This window comes from Leptodactylus fuscus, chromosome 3 (genome assembly GCF_031893055.1).
Source record: "Leptodactylus fuscus isolate aLepFus1 chromosome 3, aLepFus1.hap2, whole genome shotgun sequence".
Lineage (NCBI taxonomy): Eukaryota > Metazoa > Chordata > Amphibia > Anura > Leptodactylidae > Leptodactylus > Leptodactylus fuscus.
Genome location: NC_134267.1, coordinates 81,209,407 through 81,229,937, shown reverse-complemented (window position 1 = coordinate 81,229,937; position 20,531 = coordinate 81,209,407). Strand labels below are relative to the sequence as shown.

The following is a 20,531-nucleotide window of genomic DNA, read 5'->3' as shown; positions in this document are numbered from 1 at the left end:
TACGTTCCCTACTCCTATTCTATATCATTAATAAGTTAAATCACAGTGGACCCAGGACTGAATCCTGGTGTGCACTACGTATAACAGAGGACAAGTCTGAGCTCTAGTCATTGATCATAACTCTCTGGATAAGATCCTTTAACCAGTTTTCAATCCAATTACAAACTATATTTTCCAAGCCAATGGACCTGAAACTATATTACCCATTAAATTTTTATGAGGGACAGTGTCAAAAGCCTTTGCGAAGACAACAGGGACACTATATCCACAGCTTCCCCTTTGTCCAGACTTTTACTCACCTCTTCATAAAAGCAAATCAGGTTAGGATATGTTCACATGGAGTTTTGTGCAGGCGGATTTTGTCACGGAATCCACCTCAAAATCCACCAACAAAACAGTCTCCCATTCTTTTCAATGGGAGTCTCTAGCAGTTTTTTCCCACTAGTGATTTTTTTCAGCTAGCGGGGAAAAAGAAGCAACATGCCCTTTCTTCATGCGGATTCTGCGGCTGAGTCAGCTGCGGCGTCCGTGGCTTGAGACACACTCCTGCTTAGGCCCATTCATTGGGGCCTAATCAGGAGCGGCATCCTGTCATGGGTAGCCGTGCAAAAAAGCTGCACTGCGGAAAAGGTTTCTGCCATGTGAGCTTACCTTTAGTCTCACAACGTGTGTCCTTAGTAAAACCATGCTGTCTGTCACTTATAATATTACGTATAGTCACATGTCCCTATATATAGTCGCTTAAGAGTTTCCCCACAAAGGTTGTTAAACTCACCAATTTGTAATTACCTAGAGCCCTTTTTCAAAATATGTGCAAGCGACCATTTTCCCGTGGCCTGTGTGCCTGCGCAGTCTGCTCTGCCCAAGGCCTGAGGCCTAGAAGTTATGAGCCTGTGCCGGAAGAAGACATTGAAGATGAAGCTGCGGACGAAGAAGGAGGCGGTGCTGGAGACACTTCTCTGGCAGCGGTGGAGACGCCCCCATCGCTGCAAAAGAACTCATTTGCATACCGGTAAAAAACGGTATTTCTAAGGAACAGCGCAGTGGAGATCACGTCTAAAGGTAAGAGACGAATAGCCTTTCTAAAGCCTTTTCTAAAAAAAGGTTTTAATGGTAGAATCCCTTTAAGTAATCATGGGTGTAATCCATTTGGACTTGGAGCCTTAGGCTAAGGCCCATGGGGCGAGCTGTAGCAAAAAAGCGCTGCAGGCAGCAAAGCATTGCGGTTCTTCCCGCAGCACTTCAGACAAAGTTTGCAGAAGTTTCCTCTGCGGACTTTCTGTTTCAATTATACCTATGGGAAAACCACTGAAATTTCCATTTTGTATAATTGACAGGCTGAGATTTCCAAAACTGTAACGATGTGGTTTTTACTGCAAACTGGGCATGGGATTCGCTAAAATCAGCCACTTTGCACTGACTATAAAACGCTGCGATTTTTCCGCTGGCCTTACTCACATTTATTTTGTTTAGCTTGGCTTGGACCATTTCTATATTTATCCAGTTTAGTATATTGGTTGATGTATTACCAGTAGGGTTGAGCGATCGTGTTTGGAAAAAATCGGATTCCGATCAGTGATCGAGAAAATTTCATGATCGCAATCGGAATTTCGAACACGATCTTTTTAGGTGGGATCGAGATCGGTAGTATTTCCCACAATGCCTTCACACTGAGTATATAGCGTATACTCAGTGTGAAGGCTCTGCTGCGGTTCCATAGGAATGAATGGAAGCAGCCGGCACACAGCCTTAACTCCCTGCGCACCGGCTGTCTCCATTCATTCTAATGGGAGACTAAAGTAGCATCTCTAGTAGCTACTTACCTCCAGAGATGGCTGCTCCGCTGCTGTTCACCTCGCTGCTGCTTCAGCTGCAGTCTTCTTCGCCTTGCTGCCCCCTCCCTGCCAGGTTAGGAGAGTATGGGCGGGTTAGGAGAGTGTGGGCGGGTACAGGGCGGGGAGACGTGACGTCTCCCCTCCCAGTACCCGCCCACACTCTCCTAACCCACCCACACTCTCCTAACCTGGCAGGGAGGGGGCAGCGAAGGGAGAAGAAGACTGCAGCTGGAGCAGAAGCGACGCAAAGAACAGTGGAGCAGCCATCTCTGGAGGTAAGTAGACACCAGGGGGACTAAGTAGCCAGAGGATTAAAAAAAAAAAATCCTCTGGCTACTTAGTGATTCACTACACAGCGTGGATTCTAACAATTGTTAGATTCCACGCTGTATAGTGAATAGGATTGCTTTTAAAATCAGATCTCCGATTAATAAAAAAAAAATCCCATTGACTTGCATTGGGATCGGAATTGGGATCGGGTTCGAACGAAAAATGATTGGAAATCGGATTTTAAAATCGATCCTGAAAAGTCAGGATCGGCTCAACCCTAATTACCAGCATTGGTAACACCCACATCAACTACTCCCTGTTCTTCTGTATACATAGAGCTAAAGAATTAGTAGTTCTGCTTCTTCTTAACCCCCCGGGACCAACTCTCCATTACCATTATTTAGAGGACCTACTTGTTCTGTCTTTGTTTTTTTGCATTTATATATTTAAAGAAATTTTTGGAGTTAGTTTTGTTTTCCATAGCCATCTGCCTTTCATTTTGCATTTTTGCTGATTTTACTTTCCTTTTACAGATGGTATTAAGCACTTACGCAGGTTTACTAAGTTTCAGCTTCTCCTTCAATAGCCCTGGCTGAATGGTGTTGAACGCACTGGAGAAATGAAAGAACATTATTCTCACAGTGTTCCCTGGTTTCTCCAGGTGAGAGAGAGCTCTGTGAAGAAGGTGGATGATGGCGTCATCTACCCCAATGCCCGGCCGATAGGCAAACTGGAGGGAGTCCAGAGCGGAGCTCATTAGGGGGTGTAGGTGTGTCAGGCCCAGTCTCTCTAGGACCTTCATCAGGTAGGATGCCAGTGCTACAGGTCAGTAGTCATTGTAGCCCATCGGGTTGGGTTTCTTTGGGACTGGTACCACACAAGATGTTTTCCACAGTTAAGGTACCACTCCCAGCTTTAGACTCCTAATGTACATGGGCGTAATAAAGGATAAAGGTGCATCTAAAGTAACACATGTGCACAACATTTAACAAGGAGGTGCGCTTACATTATAAATAGACACCACAATAAAACTAGTAAAAAAAAAAAAAAAGCCACACCTATGAAAAATAAGGCTAATAAAGGAGCAGGTAATAAATAACGCCCATTGAGCCTCTGCCTTCTCTCTGGGGAGTACAGCTGTAACTTACAGCCAACTCCCTGCTCCTGCAGTTACATGAACTTGTGCATCTGCTATCTCTGCAAGAACATACAGATTTTTAGAGATAAACAACGGCCACTTGGATGTATATAGTCAACAGGTGGCCACCAAGTAGCTAACAATGTACCGAAATAGGTGTAAACAGGGGTGCACAACCGTGGATTGTAAACCACTTGTGGCTCGTGATGCCAGTTTGCTTGGCACCCATAGGCATCCAGGAAAAGGAAAAACGGACAGATGTACATTTTTTACGGACACAAGGTTTGTGGGAAAAAAAATTAATACGCCGAAATGAATGTGTAACATCTCTGCCTGTTCGGGTCTCTGCACCACCATCTGCTCGCGGCGCAGGAGGCGTGTGCAGTTTGATAATTTGTTTAGAGTTTTTAGTTGCACTGTGTGAACACAGCTCTAGTTCTGAAATTGAATTTGCACCACACCTGTCTTCTGCCCTTGTTGCCTCTGTCCATTAAGTGGTTAAATTTGGGTTTGCCCTGTGATTGACAGCCTGCCTTCCTGTCAGGTCCAGGTTGGGTTCATTCTCCCCTATTTAGTCTTGGCTCACATTCACACTGGTGCCTGTTATTGCCTGGTGCTTGCTGGCTTCTCTTGCTGTTAATTTACTTGTATTCTTATCCATGACCTCTGGCTTCCCTACTGACTATTCTTTTGGACTTCGATTTGGCACTGCATTGCTCGACTGTTACCAAACCCTGGCTAGCTGACCTCCCTTTGTTGTTGTTAGTCTTGTGTGCGTTTTTGTGTATCACATATATAGGAAGGGATCGTCTTCGAGTTGCCGCCTATTACGTAGGATAGGGCCTGGCAATAGGAAGGGACAGTGGGGGGCTTCAGCTTAGGGCTCACTGTCCCTTGTGCCTCTTCCTCCAGCAGATTCTGGGGAATTGTCATCTACAAATTCTCTAACAGAGTGGATCTATATGCCATTGGTGAATAATGTGGACACCATGCACAATAAAGCCTGACTTGTAGGAATACTACACAGAACAGAGCTTTACAAGCCCTTGTCCTACTGTAGACAAGATAGAAGAGGGTGGCTACTTTTCCACTCTCAGGACAGAGAGGTGGAGGAGGTGTGACATGGCCGAGCACCTGGGGAATATATATGTGTAAAATTTAATAGATTAATTTCTGACTTTATATATGTCTATGCATTTTCTGTTTAGTGTTTCTTTTAAAATACAAGGAAAGATAGAACTTTATTAACATTTTGTGGTGTGGAAGTAAACATAGGAGACATTATCATGATTATAAGCTAGAAGCATCGACTAAAAAAGACAAAAACACACTTTGAGTATAAGTTTGCTGCATGATCCAGCCAGACATTGTGCCAACACTTTTAACACCCTTGGTCAGTATGGGATTAGACAGTGTGCCTACTTTGTATTGCAGATAACAGTCATGCTGGGATAATCCTAACAGGCTCCATCTCGCCTTCTAATAGGATTGTTGGGGATTTCATCATCAACCATTCCTTTATTCAATTATTTTCATTATCTAAACAATTATGTTGAACTGGTAATTCAGTATATCAGATTAGAGCCCAATCCTTCAGAACGTTAATTATCTCCTACATGTGACTACAACAGCTGGTCGGATAACATTGTGTTCAAGGCAGAGATTCTGGGAAATAAAATGTAGTCTAACACGGTAGTTCTGAACCATAGCAGATAGTTTGTGCTGAAGTGAGCAATAGTTTTTGATCTATGATCTTATAAGTGAAACTGGTTGGTGGCTAACATACTCTAAGAACTTTTAGTGGGTGTCTGCCTGCAGTTCATGGCAGCTCCATGAGGTGAAAGGAGGTGTATGGTTCTGTCCTGTAACAGACTGGTGAGTATAATGCGCCTGTTGTTTTTGTGTGGCTGGAAGTAAGCCACACGTATAGTTAGGTAATCTGTTCTGTTAGCTAGTGGCTCAGATGAGCAGGTATTTATTAAGTTTTTGTCGAAGTTATGGCTATATTTTGCTTTATTTTTTGTGCCTGAAGTCCAAGTTTATTTATTTTCCTGTTTTTCTCTGAATAAACCAGGTTGCTGCATATTTTGTGTTCTAGTCTTGACTGTTTGGGTCTGCACCACTGCTTCTACCCAGCTAACTTCCCCATAATAAATATAAATTTCACATATATATATATATATATATTTAAAGAAAAACAATTGCAGCAGCACCAGCAAATCTGGGGATCATCCCACAAATTGCACGCACGGCAGAAACCCCTCTCCAGACAAAGAAGTTTGCAATAGAAAAAACAATCAGGTCTGTCAGCAACTTGTATGGATGGAAAATGTCCTTTTATTGGAAAAAGCAGTACACCACGTATCGGTGCACTTGAGAAAGGTCCCAGTGTGGACCGATACGTGGTGTACTGCTTTTTCCAATAAAAGGACATTTTCCATCCATACAAGTTGCTGACAGACCAGATTGTTTATATATACCAAAATAAGGACCAAAATAAGCCACACGTAATTTACGTGTGAACTAGCCCTTAAGGGTCCATTCACACAGAGGAAAATGGTGAGGAATTTGGTGCAGAATTTTCCACGCTGAAAAAAAAGCCTCCCATTAATTTCAATGGGTTCTGCTAGCTTTTTTTTCCGCAGACAAATATAAATAATGAAGGGATGGTCTTTCAAACAATATAATAAGTATAGAAAAAAAAATCACCACAGTATCCCTTTATATAAAGCTTGGACTTGTTTCTTTTACTCTTGTTCAGCCTGGTTTCACAAAATTTAAGCAACCAGCGATTCAATTCACTGAGATCTCATTTGTTAGATGCAGATGGCTTATAATCTTGAGTTACTGTGCCTCTACACCTTCAATAGCTTTCAGACAAATACTTTTCTGCTAATAACTATTATTCCAGACTTCCTGATACACCCGCACAGTCAGGTTGGCTCAGTCACTATTGGAAACCTCTGGAGGCAGTTTAGCTAAAATTCTACATGCCGGATCCCTTCTTCCCCTAATATCATCTTTTGGAAAACAAACAGTCAGCAGAACCCCCCTCTCCCTACACACAAAAAAATCCCATCAAAATCTGTAGGGTTCAGAAGACTCTTCTAATATTATGTAGGCCTTAAACAGTGATTGTGGGGATTTACAGTAAAATGCAACATATTCACTGCTTATCATTAATGTACTTGTATGAGATACAAAAACTAGTACAAAGACAACCAAGAACAACATGTCAAAAACATAATGTGAGCTATATAGTTTATATACGGTATAAATATTGATCTTGATTTGTATTTGTGTGTTGTGCCAATGTTTAGGCTGATTTCATTAGTTATGCCATTCAATAGAAACAAATGCCCTTAATATCTTTATGTTCAGATCAAATAAACAAGATACAAGGTGCCCTTTGTGCTAGTAGTCTCTCTGCTCCAAATACAAATTGCCCATGGCAACCAGAGGTCAGCTTTCATATTTTTTAAGCTTCTCTGGAAAAATTAAAGCTGCAGAGCGACTGCTATGGGTAATACAGTTAGTTATCTTTTTGACGGTTTTGTTAAAACAGGCCCAAAAGCAAATAATTTGCCAGTCGCTTTCCTTACCTACATTTCTCAAACTTTGCACAGTGACTGCGAACCCTTTCGTTCTGGGTAGTAGATGATATTTCAGCTTCGGGAGGCCTTTGGCTTCGGCAACCTGCATACTGATTTCATGCTTTTTCTCTGTGAAACGTGTGCCTTCACAGTGTATTAGAAACTGAGAAAAAAACAAAGGCAAATGATCAATCTTCAAAATGTAACCACTTTTTTTTTAGATTATGCTTTGAATCAGTGGCATAATATTTAGCCCCGTCAACAAGACGTGACCTCTACAGCAACCACTGACCTCATCCGTACACCTCATAAGGATGTATCAGTGAACTGGCAAATAAGTGACAATTGAGTAGTCAACTCCTTATTGATGTAGTCAGCTTTTTGCACGTCACATTCTAAAAACCATAACTTTATTTTTATGTTTTTATATGTAGTTGTTCGAAATCTTGTTTGTGCAGATTGAGTTGTATTTCCAATGGCATAATTATGAAGCTCCTATAAAGTATTAATAACATTTCATACACTCATTCTGGATGGAGGTTGAAATAAAAGAAGATTCCAACAATGTTTTAAATTTTGTACCTTTACTATACATGGTATATATCATGATACTTTATTCTGTGGGTCAGGTTGTTTAGTTCAATACCGAATTTATACTTTATGTTTTTCAAATTATGTACAATGATGACAATTTTTTGTGGAAAACTCATTAACTTATGCTTTGTAATGTCATTATTTTTTGATTTTTTTTTTCCATGGAGCTAGCTGATGAGGGTACATTTTTTGTGGGATGGATGGCACTTTTTATCATTTCCATTGCGGTGTCCAAACAACTTTTGGCCACTTTTTCCCCATGTTCCAGGTGAGGTGACTAAAATAATTCATGGCACCTAAGGGGGCATTCATATGGAGTATTTTGGCGTGGATTCTGAAGCGGAATCCGCATCAGAATCCACGCGGGGAAATAAAAAGCCTCGAATTGACTTCAATGGGTTCTGTTTTCCGTGTGGATCCCATTTAAATCAATTAGAGGCCTTGATTTCAATGGGTACCGTGTGGAAAATGGAACCAATTAAAGTCAATGGGAGGCTTTATTTACGGGCGAATTCAGCATCAGAATCAGCGCACGGAAACTCTGTGTGAATGCCCCTAAGAAGTTAAGTGTTCAGTAGTTAAACATGCAAGCACCAGCTATGGGACATACAAGCAGGAATTGTTCTGCAGCACTTTAAAAAGTTAGTGCAGCAAAATAAAGCTCCCTAGTGGCTCATTGGCAGTCACTAAGGGGTTAAAGTGAAGGTACACTATTTACTTTCTAGGTCCAAAGATCTTTATAAGTATTGGTAAAATTAAAAAGTGTTACATTTGAATCTGTACTCGGAAGAATGTTTTATCACATGATGTTAATTGCAAATGGATACAAGTTAGGGATACCGAGGAGCAAAATAAATAGCTACTGGTAAAAACATTTAACATACCCAAAAATGTTCTGGGTAGTCCCTTAAATTTCGTAAACCTTGTACAACAGTTTTTCGATCTTCTTCCCATTTTCGTTTACAGAACACAATCTCCAAGAAGTACCACATCCAGCCGATTACAGGTACATACGATAGCTCCTTCTTTGCTAGCACTTTTGAGCTCTGACAACAAACAATAACAAGTCATGAAGGATCATGAATATTTCTATTTATTATAAGACCAACAAAATTTGTAAAGCATGCTAAATATTTTTTGATATTGCAATATTTTGGCAATAGAGAGCTATGTAAAATGATTCATGAAATCCTCATAAAAGTAAATTTTACAGACTGTGCCATTAATCGATTAGGACACAGAAATCAAGTAGTCTGATCTGAAACAAAATACAGGTCCTATGCAAGCACAATAACATAGTTTACAAGAAAGCTTCTGTTAACCTGAGTGCCAATTATATAATGTACATATAACTGAAATGGATTGTACCATAAACTGCCGCTCCATTGAAACAGGGGGATTCAAGACCTCCTTTCTTGTGATTTGTGGTCCCGACTCACAGAACCCTTACTGAACATAAACTTAACCCCTATACTGTGGAAAGGAAATAAGTGTTGTTGTGATACATCCCCTTTATGTTAAGTACTTAAAGTGTAAATGTAAAGTCACACACTGCACTGCTGGTTGCCCTCTGGGGCCTAGTAACTTGGAAAACTGCGCTAATGGTAACAAAGAACAGTAATGACAGTGACTCATTACAAGTGGGAAGAATATGCATATTTTTCCCAGGATGTAAATAGGGAAACACTGCCTCTGTATGCTGCCCTCTATTGGAAGCAGCTCCCTTGAACATCATGCCCGACTTTCCAACAAGTCTTTAATTGCAATGATGCGGGATTTTGCCAAGTCAGTATCATCCCAACTGTGGACGACGACGTTTCAATCTGATTGGATCTCATCAGCACAGTCTAGGGAGAATTGATTTGGCAGAGGTGAGAGACTGTTAGACCAGATTATGGGGATATTGTCAGGTGTGTGGAGTCTTATAAAGCAATTTTTGCCCCACTGTGGGGGATTATGGGAAGAATATGCAAATATGTTTCCCAGGATGTAAATAGGAAAACACTGCCTCCGTATGCTGCCCTCTATTGGAAGCAGCTCCCTTGAACATCATGCCTGACTTTCACTACTAGTGAAAAGACACATGCTGCAGCGCCTGCCTGAATTTAATATAGCTAAAGATTTATGAACTACTGTCTGTGACTTCTTACTGGCAGTGGTGTTTTGCAGGTTAGCATGCAGGCAGTAAGCAATAAATCTATGTTAAATGAAAGCACCATCAACCTGGATTGCAGCGGGGGAGGCAGTGTCTCTTTACCCCATGTGACTGGAGCAGAGAAACAAAAGATGGAAGGGGCGCTCCTGGTGTGTTATTGGAGTAGAAGAAGTGAGAAAGTGTAGGGGTCTAAGAGACATCCCACCTCACAGTGTGCAATACAGGCACAGGTCTAATACATGCCGTAGCATGGGACGTACCATTCTGGTAATGCATTTAAGACTCAAACACAGGGACAACATTAATAAGAAAATATTAAAGTGACATAATTTCAGCCCCAATCAGGATCCAATACAATTCCAACTATCTATTTGAGAATAGATCCCAATAAATGTGAGAAATCCTTTCCAGATGCGGGATTCTTTCTGAATTTTTCAAACATTTTGGTTTAAATGAAATTATAGAACAAACCAAATAATTATCCATATTTATATTTTATGTACTTATTTGTATTTTGATGGAGATATAAATTTTGTCTATTACTATTATATCTCCCTTTTGTACATTTACTTTTAATGCTGTGCCAATTGCTGCCATTTAAGTGTTAAGTAGTCCTTTGTAAAATGGGAGAGTCGGCTGAATATGTAATTTATGTATCTTGTCTTTTTGTTTCATTTAGTGGTGAATAGTTCAGTGGATTGGTATGCTTGAGAAAAGAGATGAGTCTTCATAAACTCAATTTTCTATTACGTCTCACCTGGGGTGAAGGGACAGTCCTTACAACCCGCATCTCAAAACCATGAAGGCTTGACAACTGATATGCACCATTGCTCAGCATCTGTTTTGCCATTACAGAAGCCCAACTAAGCTATTGTGATTTAGCTATCACTTTATGCACCTTTAGAGGGCCAGTTATCATCAACAAACATTTATAGGAACTCTTGTTACCAATAATTGTCACCTTTAAATATCCTCCTGATCAGATTGCTGACTGCTTTATGTATACTTCATAAGTAAAATAAGGGTATTAGCCTCACATTTGCCTCTAGCATATACCAATGATAATCAATAGAATTGAAAGAGAGAAGAATGACCAGTAGCTTGTTCCTCCACATCATGTGTAATAGGTCAATGCAAAAAAGCACAGGGCAATGCATTATCAGCCCAAAACTAGAGCCGGGTAAGGGTCCATTTCAATGTAGAGGCAGTCAAACCATGCCTGCATGAGCCCTCAATGATGAACCATATAATCTTGCCATCATTGGCAGCTGAATTTGGGTGGGGCTTTGTTCACATGTGCCTGCTGCTACCTTGGGATGGACACTATATGTACCATAAAACTCAGTGCTATAAATACAGGCTGTTTAACTTGGTTAAGACAAGCAACACAAGGTTTTAATAATGTGAATCAACTTGTGGAGATTATACCTAAAAATTTGCAAAAACTGTAACATGGCACACGCACTTTACACTACAGACTTTTCTTGCACTTCAAAGTAGGGAACTAATGTTTACAGCTAGAATCCTCTAGTTACCGTTATGTAATTCGCATATCTTAGTGTGAAATCACAAGGTATGTTGTTTGTTAAAATAGTAGAGGGTTGTCAAAAAAAAGTAAATTAGTACACTAAGTAATCTTTTTAAAGTTAATGGTTGAAGAAGCGATCGTCAAAAATTACCATTATGCTAAATAGACACTATGATGGGAAATTTACTAACCCATTTGCAACAACTTTCTGGTGTAGATTAATGTAAATGTGGCACATCTTTGATGCACCAAACATGCGCCACATAGTTTCTTCTGTGCCCTAATTTTACAAAAGTGGTAAAGCAGAGATATGCTTGGCTTGACAGAATTACTATAACTCACACCAGAAAGCTGAAGCGAGTTATACCTGAAATCTACACCAGTTCCTATATCGGAATCCAGGCGCTGATAGTGTCAGCGGGGGAATCTAAAGTTAGTGGTTGAGGAAGTGATCTTCAAAAAATAGAATTAAGATAAATAGATACAGACATACACAGAACTAAATTCATATAGCTATATATAAATTTTTTTTTTTTTTTTAGGCGCCGCTCCGAGTGGCTGGCTGCCTGATACAGAAGCTCCAAGCTGGGAGCAAACTTTATCTTTCCTTTTTCACTCTTTTTCTCTGTATCTTCAAGAATCCTGTAACTAAGCAAACTAGCACTATGAATTAGCAACTATAAATCGAATGGAAGACCCTGTGGAGTATTTTTTTCCTTTTGTATCTATTGTTAAAGCATGGACAATGACTCAAGACCTGGAGACCTGCACATGTGCCTGTTACCATCCCCCCAGGAGCTAACATGGACAGCATGGACACCATGTGGCATGGAGGAGAAACCTATATGGAAGTGTGGACTTCTTCTTTTCAAGGAGATGATTTCTGGCGTCTATTGCTTATGTGTGAAGATGCCTACAGCTGACTGGTATTTCTTTCTTTTACTGTGGACACGTGGGACTCTGTTACAACCTGGGAACCTACCATCACCCACCTACCCCAGGAGTTATGGAAGCTTGGAAAGAGAGCAGCAGCCTGTCTACCTGGATGGCTTCAGACCTCTCTGGGCAGGGGAACACAGTGGTAAGAAGAAAGGAAGAGGAGGGCTTGTGATGAAGGATATTTGGGGCATTTTTTTTGTGGTTAATGGACAATAGCGCTGATGCAAGATACCGAACTATCAGCTGTGAGCAGGAGATCGCACCACCTACCAAAGGAACTGCCACATGTTATCATGATAGCTGCATATTTCCCCCACCTCTGCAAAAAAACATTTCTGCCTGTTATAGCTACATGCTGTGACCCCCCTCCTCATGTCCTCCAACCACGGTCGGGCTGTATTATTAACATCACTCCGCACAGAGAACTAAATGATCCTGCAGTGTGTCTGTGTTTCTTTCTTTTTTAGTTGCTATGATTCCTAGGATTTCTCTATCTGCCATGAGCTTGTATGTGTTTTCCTCTCTTGTTATATACTACTGTACCATCTATGAAACTGTATCACTGAAATTTCCCCATTGTGGGACTATTAAAGGATTATCTTATTAATTGTGTGACTTATTGATGGATCAATGAATCATTTTCTTGTAATTATTTCAGATATCAGAAGCAGGAAATCTTAGAAACATGTACAGGACAGGTAGGAAACTTAAGGCACATAAAAAGTGCCTTAAGAAGCAACAAATTGGAAATCTGGTGCCGCCTGTTAAAAGCAAGCATATGACCAAGTCCCATATCTAATCTGTATGCAACAGCCATATTTTAATAAGAAACATACCAATCATTCTAGGTGAAAACCTTCTGTTTCATGTATTATTAAAATTGCAAACATAATATAGTATGTAATATATACAGTAAACTCTAATAGTTGTTTTTTTTAAGTGTAAAGCTAATATGCTTAAAAAACTGGAAAAAGTCAAATGTTATATTTTATAATTTATTGGGTACTCAGTTCATAGGCTGAAAACAGAACAATAATTAGGTGCAAATATATCGTCCAAGGTTAATAATTGTGACATGCAGCAGACCATCTCAAACATGGCATATGATAAGAAGGATTACCTCTTATACAAACCATAAACGTGATAGAAACCCTAAAGGTAGCAACACTTGGCAGAGCAGAAGTAAACTTTCAAACAACTTTGGATAACCTGTCAGCATTTGTGACATTAATACTGTAAAAGCACCAAATATTTTATTAACAAGTCTTGGTCCCTTTTTGTGAAATCTTGTACGGAGATCCACTATTGATAAAGCGGATAAAAGAAGCGACATGTCCTATCTTCAGGCGGAAGCAATGGTCGCGGCAGGCGGGTTTTGACCAGAGAGAGACGCGGCTCGCCGCGTCTCTCTGTGTGTCAAAACCCATGCGGTCGGTTCACGTGTGAACTGACCCTAAAGTTCCTCTAATTTAGGATAAAACTAGTGACTAAATTCAGAAGAAAGTAAATATGCAATGAACTACCGTATTTTTCGGACTATAAGACGCACTTTTTTCCCCCCAAATTTGGGGGCAAAAGAAGGGTGCGTCTTATAGTCCGAATGTGGCGCCTGGCATCCGCTGTACTAGAGAGACGGATGCCGGCAAGGGATAGATGCAGGTGCCGGGGCCTGAGACATTGCTGCGCTCCTCTGCCCTGCATGAAGCCAGCAGCGGCAGGGGCGATGCTATTCCGTTCCTCCGTCCCCCCGCCGCTGGCTTCATGCAGGGCAGAGGAGCGCAGCGATGTCTCAGGCCCCGGCACCTGTGCCAGCGTCTATCCCTCGCTGGCATCTGCCTCTCTAGTACAGCGGATGCCGGGTCAGTATCGGTGGCCCCTTCTCCCCCGGGGCCGGTCCCGTACCTGTGAAGTTGCAGGTCGGCTCCTGCGCAGCGATATCGCAAGAGCCGACCTGTTCGGGTGACAGCCGGGAGTCTAATGAAGGCTAACAGGCCTGTCACTGCTATATTAGTATTGCGGCTGGGTCTATGACCAGCCGTAATACTAATATACAGAATGTCCCATAGACGGCAATACAGTTGTATTGCCGTCTATGGGACTTGCAATCAAGTGACCGCAGGTTCAAGCCCCCGGGGGGGAATAAAATAGTAAAAAAAAAAATAAAAAAAAAGCTTTAAAAATATATAATAAAAATATGAAATAAAAGTTCTAAATCACCTCCTTTCCCTAGAATATATATAACAGTAGAAAATCATATATCATAAACCGCCGGGTTTTTTTTCAATACAAGGTGATCTAAGCAATAAGATATTCCCCAAAATGGTAAACTAAAAAGTACATCTGGCCCCGTAAAAAAAAAAAAACACTCTATGTGTCCCCGTACAGCTGCAGGGTCACCTGTCAATGTGGCCTTGCAGCTGTTGCAAAACTACAACTCCCATATATTAAATATTTTTTTTTCCCTATTTTCCTCCTCTAAAACCGTCTTATAGTCCAGTGCGTCTTATAGTCCGAAAAATACGGTATACATATTATAATATTGATAATTGCATTATTTAATCATTTTATTTTGAAGTCGGAGTCTGTACCTTTTTTTGTATTCTTACTTGACCCAAAACAGACCCCAACTCCAGCTCCGTGGCCCTGGTTACAATATCTATTAATGCCACAAATTCTGCCAGAAGAACCTAAAGTGGCTTGAAAGATTAGCTATTCTTTAATCCTTTCTCTTGCATAAATCAAGAAAATACTTTGTTAGATATGCAAAATGACTGACAGCAAACATTGCAATAGGTTAAGCGGCAGTGAGGAGAGATCTCCGATTGTCTGTTATAATAAAACGTGTGTACAGTTTATTCGACTAGCATCACTACCCCCTAAACAATGCGCATTTACATCCAACTGGATATCTTGAGTAAGAAGTGAAAGCATCCATATATAACAAAAATATTCAAATGTTATGTTTAAAATGATCACATGCTTTGAATATGCACATCAAAAGATCATAATTGTGTACCGCTTTGGCTAAGTAGTACACCTCTTGTGTTGGTATAAGATATAACAATGGTTTACGTAGACATATTGAAGTCCTAATAGTGCAAAATCCCTTTAATATTAATTCTCTGAGAATGCTCCATTTTCAAAAATACTTTAAAGCAAGTGCACAACCTGCAGCCTGTGAGATCTTTTTGTCTACATCAGACATGCCTGTCTGTGTTAAGATAATTTGAATATGTGAAATGATGCATTCTTAATATGTAGAATGTATATGTATATGTAGGTGGCTGGCACTGTGAATGGAGGGCATGGTAGGAAGCTTTTTTAGGGCAACTTAAAAGAAAAATCCAAAAATGTCATTCGCAGTGGGGAAGGGGGGCTGAATTACTGGCTTCACTACAAATGGAGCTCAGATTTTAGGTTCTATACTGTTGTTATGCCATAAACATCTGAGATAAGAATACACCTTTAAGCTTTACTACAGTCCTAGGAATCTAGCAAAGTGGCCCTCAGACTACAAAAAGTTGTGCATCCTCGCAGAAGGAAAAGACGAGGACACAGCCGTATCTAGAAAAGTCAGGTCATGTTGAGACAAAGCAGTAATATTTTCATCATAATTTTGACCCTTTATAATGCCAAGAAATCCGTAACAAAGCAATATATTCATAAGAAGAGTGCCCCCCCCTACACACACACACAAATATAGCAGCAAGCCAACCACTGTAAAGAGGGCAAGATTAGGTTTTAGGGATCTCTGCTTATGAATACACTGGACTCAAAACTACATGACTACTATGAATATCATAGTCTGATGTATTTTATTTAAGCATTATTTTGGAAATAAGTAAATGTTGTCTGAAGCTTGTGAAACTCTGTGGAGAAATATTCTTATTGATGTGAATAAGACATGCACAGACCGAGTTTAATCGCTACCTATAATTCTAGGTATGAGGGGTAAATATACATGCATAGTAGCAGAAATAGCGTATGCTGCATGCATTGTATTGTACCTTAAATACTTACACTCGGCAACACCAGAGGCTCAAAAGATAATGCAACTAAGCATCCACTTAGCAGGAGGAGATACAAAGAACAGCAAAACTTGACACTTCAAAAAGAGAACATATAAGCTGCCCCATATCCCTTTTTGCTTCACAAGATCTTGAAACTTAGTCATTATAAATGTGACTATATTCCTTGGAAAAAAATATATTCCACCAGCAAACTAAAAGCAATCTATGATCTTTTAAAAACCACATAATGGCTATTATCTTTATGTAATGTGAGACATGCAGAAACTGGCAGGCTTTAGTAATATTTTATGTGAGGCCTGAAAGGCTCAATATAATAGCATCGCCACAATAAATGGACCCATTTTCCCTTTCTTATGTTTCTGCATACTGTAAGGGACAACTTGTGACAGAATATAAATGGATGCAAACAGATATTAAAGTATACACTGGAGTTTGCTGACCACTTTAAGATATAATGGACTATGGATACTTACACCAAGAACACCAAATCTCTCACAAAAGTTCCAACCACAAAGAAAGTCAATTTCAAAGTTATGGTTGAGAATTACTATAGCGTTCTCTTTGCCATATTTGCAATAGTTGGTAGTATCTGTATATAGTGTGCAGTCAGTATCTGACCACCATTCCAGCAACATCACCAATTCTGTAAAAGATTAAAAAAACAAAAAACTAAATTAATTACATGATATACAGGTCAAGCATTTCTTTTATACAGTTATTTTATACTAAAATCTAATCTACAATGTTTCATACCTTTTACTGATAGAGAACTTTGTATGTACTGGGATTATGAGAACAACAGGATTTTATTATACACACGAATCAAAAAAAAAACAAAACACAACAGAAATATTCCAAAACATTTCCAGTCATTTGAAGCAACTGAACCTTAGAATAAACATTCAAATACGTGAACGTTTCATTTTTCTATTTAGTTTGGTGCCAATTGTATCTGCATATCTGATGACAGAACTTTACATAACACTGGCTTTCACTCTTTAGTTACCTTCTCCTAAGGGGAATCTGTCAAGTATTTTTTCTACCCGAAATTTACTCCAGCATGTGTAGCATCACAAAATGGCATTTGCTATGTTGCCATTAACTAAGCTTTCAGTTACTGAAAAGTCAAGTTATAAGCTTAGAATCTTGGATCAACAAATGCGATTACGGTGGCGAACAGCAGCTTCAACTGGTCATGCTGTCATTTTGCTAAATCAAACCTGTGTGACATGACTAACATGTCCCCCACTGTCTTACGTCAATCTCATACTCATACATCCCATGCCAATTGTTCTGCCTGATCAAATTTCTAAGATCATATTTTCACAATTTTCAGTCAAATGCAACTCCCATGCAAAAATCATTTAGAGAAAAAAAAAAAGCCTTTTAACCCGTCAGTGACCGCCATATAGACTTTCTACATCAGTCAATAATGGGTTTTATTCTGCAACAACAACAACAAAAAAAACTGTGTTTCTGCAAAGTGGGGCATCAGCTTTAAAGGGCCAGTTCACATGGAGTTAACGCGCTCGCATTCTGGCACGTATACACGTTTCAGAATGTGAGCGCTCAAAACAGATCACACTCATTTCAATGGGTTGTTACAGGCGTATAACACGCATTTTGCACGCGTAATTTTGCGGCCGCAAAATTACGCGCGTTATACGCCCGTAACAACCCATTGAAATGAATGTGATCTGTTTTGAGCGCTCACATTCTGAAACGTGTATACGTGCCAGAATGCGAGCACGTTAACTCCGTGTGAACTGGCGCAAAGAAAGGATTCCAGTGCAGTGATGTGAACATCACCTCTTATTCCACTTAGAACAAGGATGCACGACACGGACATAATTTCATCCACTGCCAGATTGACAATACACCACATATTTAAATACAGAAACTAAAAAAAATGACATATAATGTTACTACCTATATCCTACCCTAACATACCACCAACCCACACCCTTACTGCAATAGAGATTCTCAGTTTGTTTGTTTTTTTTTGGGGGGGGGGGGGTTCTCTTTTTTGATATAGTATCAATTCAAATAAAAAAATGAACAGGAAGAGCTTTTTTAAAAAAAAAAAAAAAAAAAAAAAAAAAAAACTAGTATAACTGTACAGAAAACGGCAGCCGTTCTATAGGTATAACTGACCTGCTGCGATTTACAAAAAAATACAATGTTTTTTAAAATTGCAGTATTTCCGCTTCCGATATTTATCTGAAATGTGTGGATAGGATTAGCCAGAATTCCATCCACTTTGCAGGTAATGTAAAATGCTGCAGTGATTTCACAATATGCGGCCCTGGCCGTTAGCAGTTTTTCGACAGAACAGAAAAACTGACAACAGAATGGAACCACAGCACAGGTTACAGCGAATATTGTCCCTTTGTCACTACAATGTATTGCAGAGGGGGATTATGCACATTTGCATAACATATACATTTACAAGTACTGTATGTTCCATATTTCAGCTTGAAAGTGGCACAGGTTGAAATAACACATATTATATAATAAACATGACTAGAGAAGCCGCATGTCAATTGTGCTAGTTATAAATTGAATAAAAATATCTCAACACATACTGTCATGATGCTGTGTAAAAAAAAAAAAATCATACATCTTTAATAGAGATGAGCGAACAGTGTTCTATCGAACACATGTTCGATCGGATATCAGGCTGTTCGATGTGTTCGATTCGAATCGAACATCACGTGGCAAACTCCCAAAAAATTTGATTCCCCTCCCACCTTCCCTGGCGCTTTTTTTGCACCAATAACAGCGCAGGGGAGGTGGGACAGGAACTACGACACCGGAGGCATTGAAAAAAAAATCGGAAAAAGTCATTGGCTGCAGAAATCAGGTGACCTCCATTTTAGACGAATAGTGGATTTCAAATCCGGGTCATATGAGAATGTGAACTTTGTGACTATGAGACAGGGATAGCTGTACAGGCAGGGATACCTAGGGATAACCTTTATTTAGGTAGGAATGTTATTAAAAATAACTTTTTGTGGCTCTATCGGGTGTGTAATTGTGATTTTTCATCAGATGTAGCAGAGCCGAGTGTGCATAAGGGTTCTAGTGCACCCTCGGCTCTGCTACATCTGATGGGCTGACCGGCACACAGTGTAGTTGAGCAGAACTGGCTCAACACTGCTAAGTCTCTGCATTCCCATAGGAATGCATTGGCCAGCCTTCGGCCAATCAGCGCTGGCTCAGCCGGAAGAGGCGGAGTCTAAGGTCGGACCTGAATGGAGACTGGTGTGGAGCGATCTTAGACTCCGCCTCCTCCAGCAGAGCCAGCGCTGATTGGTCGAATTCCGTACTCTGGCCAATGCATTCTATTAGCCCTATGAAGTAGAGCTGAATGTGTGTGCTTAGCTCAACTACGCCGGTGGAGTAGTTGAGCTAAGCACACACATTCAGCACTGCTTCATCAGGCTAATAGAATGCATTGGCCAATCAGCGCTGGCCAATGCATTCTATTAGCGTGAGCTGAGTGTGCACAGGGGTTCCAGTGCACCCTCGGCTCTGCTACATCTGATGTAGTTATAAATTGAATAAAAATATCTCAACACATACTGTCATGATGCTGTGTAAAAAATAAAAATCATACATCTTTAACCCCTTCCCGCCGATGGCACTTTTTGACTTCCTGACCAAGCTCGATTTTTCAAAACTGACATGTGTCACTTTATGTGGCAATAACTTTGGAACGCTTTAACTTACCAAAGTGATTTTAAGAATGTTTTTTCGTAACACATTGTACTTCATGTTAGTGGTAAATTTTGGTTGATATGTTTTGTGTTTAATTATGAAAAAATTGGAAATTTGGTGGAAATTTTGAAAAATATGCATTTTATAAAGTTTGAAATGATGTGCATTACATACAGATAGTCAGACCGCCAAAATTATATCATAAATCTCATGTCCCAGATCTCTGCTTTATGTCGGCATCAAACTTTAGGAGCCCTTTTAATTTTTACAGACATTATAAGGTTTACAAGTGAAACAACAATATTCAAAATTTTCAAGAAATTTCCAAAACCCATTTTTTAAGGGACTAATCCAGTTATGAAGGGGTTTTGAAAGACCCTTGTACTAAAGCCCCCCATAAATCACCCCATTTTCAAAACTGCACCCCTTAAATAAGCCAAAACAACATATACCTAGTAATTTAACCCTATAAGTGCTTAATAGGAATTAATACAAAATGGAGGTGAAATTTTCAAATTTGAATTTATTTTACTAATATTTTCGTTTAGCCCTAGAATTTGCACATTCACAAGGGGTTAAAGGAGAAAACGCGTCCCACAATTTGTTATGCAAGTTCTCCTGACTACCATAGTACCCCACTTGCGGGTGTAAACTAATCTATGGACGCACAGCGAGACGCCGGAGGGAAGGCGCGCCAAAGAGCTTTTAGAGGGCAGATCTGGCTGGGA

General features: G+C 40.0%; 1 protein-coding gene across 3 annotated transcripts in view; it reads right to left on the bottom strand.

Annotated features, from left to right (window-relative positions):
* AGPAT4 (1-acylglycerol-3-phosphate O-acyltransferase 4) overlaps positions 1 to 20,531 on the bottom strand; it is an 82,242-nt gene that overhangs the window by 11,828 nt on the left and 49,883 nt on the right. For all 3 annotated transcript variants that reach the window (XM_075267852.1, XM_075267854.1, XM_075267853.1), the window contains 3 exons: positions 16,557 to 16,726; positions 8,315 to 8,476; positions 6,846 to 6,999 (listed from right to left, as the gene is read on the bottom strand). In XM_075267852.1, coding sequence (XP_075123953.1) covers positions 6,846 to 6,999; positions 8,315 to 8,476; positions 16,557 to 16,726 — 486 coding nt within the window. The remainder of the gene's footprint in view (positions 1 to 6,845; positions 7,000 to 8,314; positions 8,477 to 16,556; positions 16,727 to 20,531) is intronic.